The sequence below is a fragment of the Saccopteryx bilineata genome, chromosome 1 (genome assembly GCF_036850765.1).
Source record: "Saccopteryx bilineata isolate mSacBil1 chromosome 1, mSacBil1_pri_phased_curated, whole genome shotgun sequence".
Classification (NCBI taxonomy): Eukaryota; Metazoa; Chordata; class Mammalia; order Chiroptera; family Emballonuridae; genus Saccopteryx; species Saccopteryx bilineata.
Genome location: NC_089490.1, coordinates 400,287,412 through 400,296,974, shown reverse-complemented (window position 1 = coordinate 400,296,974; position 9,563 = coordinate 400,287,412). Strand labels below are relative to the sequence as shown.

The 9,563-nt window shown below is 51.8% G+C and overlaps 2 protein-coding genes across 3 annotated transcripts; both read right to left on the bottom strand.

Moving 5' to 3' along the window:
• Positions 1-460: 460 nt before the first annotated feature.
• FAM89B (family with sequence similarity 89 member B) lies at positions 461-2,787 on the bottom strand. The gene is made up of 2 exons (XM_066252026.1): positions 1,662-2,787; positions 461-1,274 (listed from the first exon to the last, which is right to left on the bottom strand). The coding sequence occupies exons 1-2, from the start codon at positions 2,127-2,129 to the stop codon at positions 996-998; spliced, it is 747 nt and encodes a 248-aa protein (XP_066108123.1). The 5' UTR covers positions 2,130-2,787; the 3' UTR covers positions 461-995.
• Positions 2,788-2,797: 10 nt separating this feature from the next.
• ZNRD2 (zinc ribbon domain containing 2) lies at positions 2,798-4,151 on the bottom strand. Of its 2 annotated transcripts, XM_066252029.1 has the most exons (4): positions 4,051-4,151; positions 3,803-3,954; positions 3,585-3,669; positions 2,798-3,197 (listed from the first exon to the last, which is right to left on the bottom strand). In XM_066252029.1, the coding sequence occupies exons 1-4, from the start codon at positions 4,067-4,069 to the stop codon at positions 2,854-2,856; spliced, it is 600 nt and encodes a 199-aa protein (XP_066108126.1). In that variant the 5' UTR covers positions 4,070-4,151; the 3' UTR covers positions 2,798-2,853. The 2 variants fall into 2 exon arrangements, with proteins under 2 accessions (XP_066108126.1, XP_066108124.1); XM_066252027.1 differs by having other exon boundaries at positions 3,803-4,084.
• Between the last annotated feature and the right edge of the window lie 5,412 nt (positions 4,152-9,563).

The following is a 9,563-nucleotide window of genomic DNA, read 5'->3' as shown; positions in this document are numbered from 1 at the left end:
CGGCGAATTCACCTCCTACCTCTGCAACTCTTTCCTCCCACCCACAGGGCACTCCATAACTCCCAGGCCCTTTCTGGAGGCACCTTCCCCTCTCCCGCCGAGAGGCCCCTTCGCCCACGAGCTCGGGCCCACCCATTTCCTGTGCTGCCCCAACTTGGGGCGGAAAGTTTCTCTCCTCAAAATGGGCGGCTCCTTCTCCTTCCTTTCAGGAAAGCCCAAAGCAAGATGGGGAAGGAGCCTCCGGCCAGAGAGGGGAAGTGACTCGCTCGCAAACACTCAACCACGGGAGCAGGTTGAGCCAGCTTGGAACGCTCCGCAAGCCGGCGGGGAATAGATTCACGCCCCGCCACCGCCAAGCCTTTTTTCCACTCAGGGCCTCGACGCCACCTACCGGCAGAGCGCGGGGCCGCAAGTGCCAGAAACATTTTCTTCCCGCCCCAGAGCCAAGCAGTCATGAACATTGGAACGCTTGAGTATTTATTTATCTACGTGCCTAGGAGGCTGGCCCCTAAACTTAAATATCCAGCACGGAGCTCTGGCCCTCCTGGCTGTGGGTGGGTGCAAGAACGGGTCCTGGAACAATGGAACCCAGGGACCAGAGGGGGGATGCCCCTGAGCCAGCAGCTGCCAACACAGCAAAAGGTGAAAAGGAGATGGGACATAGGCACTCATCCCAATTCCAGAGATGCCAGGGGGAGTGCAAGATGCTTTGGGCCCCACTGCCAGGCTGAAGGTTGGCCAAGCTGGGGTGCACACATGTGGAAGAAGTGGAGGTCCAATGCCATGGGCAGAGGCTATAACCCGGGTGCCTGCCCCAGGGCCAGCTAATCCAAACAGGAGAAGGGGGTTAGCAGTTCTGCCTCTGAGGGGCCCTGGCCTTGCCCTCCTGCGGGGTGAGGTGGTAAGGGGGAAAGCAGGCACTGTAGTCTTAAGTACTTGCTGAGGGGTGAATCTCTGAGCTTTTGCAGAGGGACATGCCCCTCCCCCCTAGCTCGTCAAAGGTTGATATGGAAGGCATCTTGCAGCCACTGATCACGGGCATTGTGCGTCTGGGGCACAGTGAGGGGTGGTGGGTCCGGGGGCAGGCTGGCATCAGGAGGTTCGTCGTCATCAGATAGGCCAGCGTCAGGTAGGTAGGAGCTGTCTGAATGCAGGGAGGAAGACAGGTCCTGGCACAGGCTCAAGTCTTGGCACAGATGCTTGTAGTCCTGGATTGACTCATACAGGCCCCACAGCTGGCACAGCAGGGACATGTCCAGCTGCCGCAAGCCCACCTGCAAAAGACTGAGGGTGGGCTGGAGTTGGGGTCCAGGCCACCCCAACCCAAGCCAAAATCCTAGCCAATTTTCCCACACTTTCTAAGCACAAGTTTTCGTGGACATAGACACCACCTGCAAGCTGTGAATCTTCAGGCAAGTCACTAACCCACATCTGTAAAAAGGGGATAACGTTCATCCAGCAGGATGGAATGAAATAAGACACGATAAGTGCTAACTGTAATTACTGTCACTACATCCCTTCTGACCCAACAGCTTCTGCATGTTCTGACACCTAGGCCGCGCGTTCCCGGTTCCGAGCCTCTTTGCTCCGCCTCATCTCGGGCCTCCCATGCTGGGCAGCAGCACCCCCTCCAACCCCTGGCCCGGGGCCCAGCTACTCACCATCTCCTTGCGCAGCGCCGCTAATGCCGAGTCGAGGTTGACAGGACGACGCGGGCGGGGGACACCGGCGGCAGGTTCGGCGTTGGTGGCGCCTGTGGCGCCGCGGGGCCCTTCAGGGACGCGGGCCGCACGGCTCAGCTCGTCGTGGATGCGGCTGCGCTGGCTGTAGATGCGCTCCAGCTCCCGCCACGAGCCCCCGCTCGCATTAAGGAGACCGCTGAGGCCGCGCGGCAGCGGCGGGAGTCCAGCCAGCGCGCAGCCCGCGCCGCCTGGTGCCTCGGCCGAAGGCAGCCCATTCATGGCCGGGTCGGCGCGGACGAAGCCGCCTCCTTCCCTCCAACGCTCCGCCCCGACTGCCGCCCGCAGGCCCCGCACCCCCAGGCCCCACCGGCCGAGCCTAGCCGCCGCCCGCAGGCCGCGCTTTGTTCCTTCCAGGATGCTTCCGACTCCGCCCCGCCCCCTCCGCATGGGCGGGGCCTCTCTTAAAAGGGCAAGAGCTGTGGGACCAAGTCGCCTGGTGTCGCGGAAAGCTGAGTAACGGGAATGGTCACAGACAGAAGGGCGACAGAAAGCTTGGGGAGGGAAGAGACCAAAAGTGGCAAGCACAGTTCCTTCACAGTTCTTTATGCTCTCTCCCCAACACTGGGTTTAATTATTCTAATTATAACTCCCAAGGAAAAAGATCTAAAAGTGGGGGTCAGGAGATGAGAAAATCCATATTTGGTCCCTAACGGGCAACCTGACGCCCTGTCAGTGTCTGAGTACCTGGGCTGAGCATGAAGTGGGAAAGGATGAAGGTGTCAAGATGCTTAAGGGAAGGAAAAGAAGCTACCAAGAAGATCGGAGTCCCAGTCCCACTCAAGGCTGGGGAATGAGCACTGGAAGGCTCAGGATGCTGGGTAGGTGTGCAGAGGTCCGTCCCCCGTGTTCCTGCCTTTGAGGGAGCAACGATCACACAGTCTTCTCCCATCCTGTCATCCTCTGGGCAGGGACACTGAGCAGAAACAAGCCCAACTCATGTCTCACGGCATCAAGGAGATCAGATAGTGGTAGGGTAGGGACCAAAAGCAGGAAAAAGGCATGTGGAGCTGGGGCTGGCATGGACACTCAGAACCAAGAAAAGAACAAACCACACAAGAGGTACAGTAGTTTTTCTAGAGGGTTTTTCTCAGGGGTGGGGTGGGGGGATGTCTTAATGTTGCATCTGCTGTAGGCTGCGCAGGGCTTCAGCACAAGCCTGGATAAGGCTACACAGCTGGATGCTAGTCTCCACGGAGGTGCTAGAGCCCAGTTCAGCTGAGGCCCAGGTCAGCTTCTGAAGGAGGGCCTCCTGTGTGCTGGCCACAACATCTGCATTTGGAGGCACAGCAGGAGGGGGCGGCCCCTGGGCTGCCTTGAGCCCTGCTGCAGCTCCCTCACAGTGCTCTGGACGGGGTACCGGGGGCTGAGGGGTGGGCCGAGAGCCTGACGGGGGCTCCAAGGCAGAGGCGAGCTGGTGCTCCCGAGCTTGGGAGAGGGCAGCCTGGGCATTCAGAGCTGAAAGAGGAGAAATCGGGTGAAAGGTCAGGATGCCTAGCCCACTGCAGCCCTGGACCACCTCCTTACTTTCTACTGCTCTGCTCTTTCTGTGCTTGTGATGCTTTCCCTGCCACTCCACAGGGCAACTCATTTTCTTCTTTGTATCAGATTTAACTCATGTCCTTGATTCATCTCTTCCGTCAGGGCTATGCCTGATTGAGCTGGGACTCTCCATGGTGTCTGGCAGGAAGGAGGTGCTCAATGCTCTTACTGAATGAACGCTTCTCTATAGAGCTAAAAGGAGAAAGCACTTACCTCTGCCCCACCCAAGGATGCCACTGTCACCTCCCAAGTCTGTTTCCAGGCTCTATCACCATGCTTCACCAAGCACACTCAGCCCCTCACCCGGATTATCTTTATCCACGTCTGAGTCGAGCTCCTGACAAGCCACGCAGTAGATTTTCCGCTGTTTGTTTTGGAGGAGGATCGTCTAGAGACCAGAAAGCACAAGGGGCTGGGATGAGACGCCGGGCAATGGAGTCCAGAGAGGAGAGATTGGAGAAGGGCCGTGCGGCCTAGTCTGTGGTCCCATCCCCTATTCCACATCTCCAGTCTCTCCTCACCCCGCAGTCTGTGCACGTCTCGCCCAGCATGCGGTAACCACGCAGCAGGTAGTCGCCCATGAGCGCAGAGATGCGATCCTGTCGCTCCCGTCGCGCCTGCAGGACTTTCGTTTCCGCCTCAGTCGGAGGCTCCCAGGAGCAATCGTCGACTTCTAGGGGAAGAAAGGCACAAGGGACCTGGGGTTCTTGCCGAAGCAGTCTGCCTCCCGTACCCCGCAGACGCAGACGCCCGCAGATCAAGTCCTCACCAGCGCCGTTGAGAGCCATATTGCCGTTGTTGCCGCCAGGCTTAACGGAAGTGACGCCAGGTAGAGCGCCTTTCTTTGGCCCCACCCCCAGCAAGTTGGCGAAGAGCGAGGGCGGAAATGACGTATGCTTCTTAGGCGTCGCGGTGCCCAGAGTGGGGCGTGTCTGCTGCACACTTGACACTGCGCAGTTCGCGCCCTCCAGCGGGAACCCAATGGGACAGAAACTTTTCAGACCGTCGAGGCCTCGGTGGTAACTGAGCTCAGATTTCAGGCCCCGAAAGTGACAGCGCAGTTGCCTTTTCTGCCCGCAGCGGATGGAGGGAACCTCTTGGCTCGAAAAATCCCCGCTGGCCTCCCTCTACCTCTCCTGAGGTTTCCCCTTTGCACAGGACAGGCGATTGAATGGCGGGATAGTGACATCATCACAACACCCTTGCTAATAACAAACGGCCCCTTGCTCGCGCGTGGAGCCTTTTCGGGCCTCAGTACTTCAACCTGCAACCTGCAAAGCTTACCAGCAGAGATGTTTCTCGCTTTCTATACCTTTTGGCCTATTTGCACGCTTGGTGTCCCATTCTCTCCATCCCCTGCCTGATTGATACAAAGTCAGCTCCTAACTTTTTTTAAAGTTAAACCTTCAAACAGCCTGCTGACGGAAAAGCACTGTACTGGGCACGTGCGGTTCCAGTAGTGGCCAGCTGAGTAATGCTTGCTGGAGAGTGGGGTTGAAGGGCTTATTACACATGCAGATGACTGTTAAGTTTTTCTTGGGTGGGTTGCTATTAAAATTACTAGTGCCCTAACATTGGTCTTGGTGAATTTATTTTTTTCTATTCTGTGTTCTTTTCCATACATATCCTCTACCTTATTAGATTTGGAGAAGCCAGATGGGGCAGGCAGTGGTATCCAGATGTGCAGCCTGCAGTGTCTATGGCTATGCACCAGGACAGTGGAAAAGGCGCTAGAGCTTAGACCCCCATAAATCTCATCAGCACCTCTTTTAGTTAGCACATGCTTCTGCAATGTTTCCTGAAGATTGAGTGCCCTCTTCCTGGCTTTATGCTACTTTCTGACCCTTGCTGCCTCCTGCTTACTTGGAGAGCCATGTGACCTTCCTGGTCTTCACTGTCTTCAGCTCCCAGCCCCACCCTGAATTCTTCAAAGCACCCTTCTGTGTCATCATGATGGCCAATATTCAATAAACAGCCTAGTGTTGGCCTGGCACCAACTAAGACCCTTATACTCATCCTCCAATTTAATCCCTTTCATTTTCTCATATCAACCTTATGCGGTAGGTACTACTGTTATCTCCATTTTACAGAGCAGGAAACTGAGTAATTCTCTTAACATATAAATCAGATCATGTCACACTTTTGCCTAAAACCCTCTGGCATCTCCCCATCACAATTAGATGAGAATCCAAAGTTCTTACTATGGTCTCCAAGGTCCTACAAATCTGGCCCTTGTCTCCCTCATCTCCTCCCACACTCCCTGCATTCTTCCTCTCCCACTACTTAAGGGGATTCCCATCACTTTTCTCCACTCAAGGCCTCTCCCTGCCTCAAGTTCCACATAAGGGGGACAAGACACAGGCCTGAAAACAAGCAGGCCTGAGTTTGATCTTGGATCTGCTGCTTACTGGCTATGTCACCTGGAGTAATTTACTTCACCTCTCTGAACTTCAATTTCTTATCTGCAGAACAGGACCAGTTAGTTATACCTACTTAGCAGGGCAGCTCCAGCTGGAAAGCAATGTGGCTGTGCTTGCTGAATCAAAAAGTCCCAGATGTGAAATAGATCCTTTCTTTCTTTCTTTCTTTCTTTCTTTCTTTTTTTAAGGAAACAGATGAGGGGCATTTTTATTTTATTTTATTTATTTTATTTTATTTTTTTACAGGGACAGAGAGAGAATCAGAGAGAGGGATAGACAGGAACGGAGAGACATGAGAAGCATCAATCATCAGTTTTTCGTTGCGACACCTTAGTTGTTCATTGATTGCTTTCTCATATGTGCCTTGACCATGGGCCTTCAGCAGACCAAGTAACCCCTTGCTCGAGCCAGCGACCTTGGGTCCAAGCTCGTGAGCTTTTTTTTTTTTTTTTTTCATTCAAGCCAGATGAGCTCACACTCAAGCTGGTGACTTCGGGGTCTTGAACCTGGGTCCTCCACATCCCAGTCTGACGCTCTATCTGCTGCACCACCGCCTGGTCAGGCAGATCTGTGCCTTCAACCACCAATCTGTGGACTACTGCCAGTTCACCAGAAATTTTTTTTTAAACATATTTTTTTTCTTTTTTCTTTTTAATTTTATTTATTCATTTTTAGAGAGGAGAGAGCGAGGGAGAGAGAGACACACAGAGAGATAGAGAGAGAGAGAGGAGAGACAGAGAGAGAGAAGGGGGAGGAGCTGGAAGCATCAACTCCCATATGTGCCTTGACCAGGCAAGCCCAGGGTTTTGAACTGGTGACCTCAGCATTTCCAGGTCAATGCTTTATCCACTGCGCCACCACAGGTCAGGCTCCACCAGAAATTTCATGGCGGTCCATGAGAGTTAACCACCCCGATGTTGTATGAAGATTATAGACCCAATAATTTTAGTTGGATTTGCTTATGCTCACAGTGATTTCTGCCTTAACAGTCCCTGAAATAGTCCTCCTATTTATACCGGTCCCCATGAGTAAAAAGGTTGGAAACCACTGAAATAGATAATGTCAGTAATAACCCTGCTGCCCAATAGAGAGCTTTGATGGTAATGTTTTGAGCTAACTGTAGAAACAAATTACAGCTGACCTAGAGCACTATTTAGCTGCCCACACTAAGTTCCTTTTTTTTTAAAGATTTTTTTTTATTTATTCATTATAGAGAGGGGAAAGAGAGAGAGAGAGAGAAGGGGGGAGAAGCAGGAAGCATCAACTCCCATATGTGCCTTGACCAGGCAAGCCCAGGGTTTTGAACCGGCAATCTCAGCGTTTCCAGGTTGACGCTTTATCCACTGCACCACCACAGGTCAGGCCTAAGCTCCACTTCTTTGATGAGACTGACAGCCTGGGCTATTGCTCGAGGCTGCACTGCCCAGATTGTCTCCATTCCTCCCTGGATCCATCATTGTACCAGACATAGCAACAGGTCAACCATCATTGAGTGAGCACAAAGTAAAGAACTCTATGCTTCTGAGTCCTTGACAGGGGTAAGCACATAGAAGGACCCAGACGTGCTAGTAGTCAAGCCAATTTATAGCAGCTATGGTGGGCAGACCAGTTGTCTAGGAAGCAGTGGGCTGAGACTCTTTCATACCTTTCTCTCACCAAAGAATTTAGCATACCCTTTTGTGAACCAGCCCAACACCTGTGGCACTGTTGACATGGCAGTAGTTAGACCCATTCCTGAGTGATAGCCCACACAATGGTGGCATTTTCACACACAGCTCAATTACAGCTCCCCTTTGACTGCTTCATTTGGCGCCAGGTTCACATGGCAACGGGCAGCTTATACTGCATAGCTGTGGCTCTGCAAATCATAACTGACGTTATTGTATTTTCACACTAACAGGCTCTGTAAAGGGGTTGGCTTTCCGTGTTGTATTTTACTGCATTGTGAATTGACCTGGCATATCTGTGAAATAGGGAAGAGCCAGATGATACAGTAATAAAAATAATAATACTCAACTTTTCGTGTATGTTTTCTTTGGGCTGGGCTGTTGTGCTAAGAGCTTTTAATGAATTCTCATTTAATCCTCAGGACAATGCTGTGAGTTAGGACTTATCATCATCCTCAACTTGCAGATAAGGAAGTGGAGGCTTGGACAGGTTAAGAGATTTATCCACGGTCACCCTACTGGGATGTGGCAGGGCTGGGGCTCCACCCAGGCAGCATGTGTCTACAGACGAATTCTTATCAGTGGACTTTTTCTGCATTTGAAAGATAGGAAAGCATGGTGGGGCTGAGGATCCTCTCTGATTTACCAAGAGTGAAGACAGGTTCATTTCATTTTCCAAACCCATCTTTCAGTGCCCTTCATCACAGTGAATGGCGCGTTGCAGGGACTCAGTGACAGCTACTTCCAGCAAAGTATCATTTGAGAGAGATGCTTCAGGACACAACTTTCTCCCCCAGGCCTCTGAAACTTCCAACCCTCACCTTTAGAACTGATGTGCATCCCCCGCCCCCAGGGCCTAAAAACTTCCCAAAGATATTCAGAACTCAGCTCTAGCTGGTTAGCTCAATTGGTTAGAGCATCATCTGAATACTCCAAGGTTGGGGGATCGATCCATAAAATAATCAACCAATAAGTGCATGATAAATAAGTGGGACAACAAATCAATGTTCTCGCTCTCTTTTCCTCTCTCTCCTCCCACTAGCCAGCCCATCATGGCTCCTAGACCCAAACAATAGTGAAAACAATTAATGTATACTGAATATTTACTATGTGGCCAGTATCTGCTAAGGACTTCCTAAATGTCAGCTCATTTGATTCTGTTTACAAATGAGGAAACACGCCCTGGCTGGATAACTCAGTGGTTATGAGTGTCGGCCCATGCATAACAGTTGCTGGTTTGATCCCCAGTCACACAGTAACAGATCACTGTTCCTGACCTTTTTTTTTTAGCAAGAGAGACAGGGACAAAGAGAGAGGGACAGACAGGGAGAGAAATGAGAAGTATCAATTCTTCATTGTGGCACTTTCATTGTTCATTGACTATTTTCTCATATGTGCCTTGATGGAAGGAGGGGGTGGCTACAGCAGAGTGAGTGACCCCTTGGTCAATCCAGAGACCTTTGGCTCAAGCCAGTGACCATAGGGTCATGTCTACAATCCCACACTCAAGTCAGCAACCCTGCACTCAAGCCAGCAACCTCAGGGACTCGAACCTGGGTCCTCTGCATCCCAGTCTGATGCTCTATCCACTGTGCCACTGCCTGGTCAGGCTGTTCCTGACTCTTTAAATCTCTCTCTCTTCTTTCTTTCTCTCTCTAAAGTCAATAAATCTGGTGTGAATGAAAAAAAATGAGGAAACTGAGGCATAGAGAAGTTGAAATTTTTTCCTCATTTACTTAGTAGGTACAGGATGTAGCCAGGAAAAAGTGTGCTAGAAAACAACGGCTGTGCTATGCTGTCTCCTGCGACATAACTTCCGTTATGCAGGCGGCTGCTGCTCCGTCCAGCCAATCCCTCTAACGAGGCATTGGGAGCCTGGGTTTGAGTCCTGGCTCTGCAGTTGACCAGCTGTATAACCTCAGCCATGTGCCTTGCCTTCTCCAGGCCTCAAGAACCCTTCTGCACAAGTAGCTCTTCCCTAGCACATAAGCAGTCTTATTAGTCCCCGGGCTTGGGTCCCATGGCTGCTCTTTGTCCCATTCCAGCAAAGTCCCTCATTGCTTTTGGGCCCCACTCACCCTACCTTTAGGACATCTGTGAGATTCCCCATAATTCTGCCCTCTCAGGAGCACAGTGTAGGTTTTGGATCGGGCAGACTTGAGTTCAGTCCCTGAATCTTATTGCCAGATGACCTG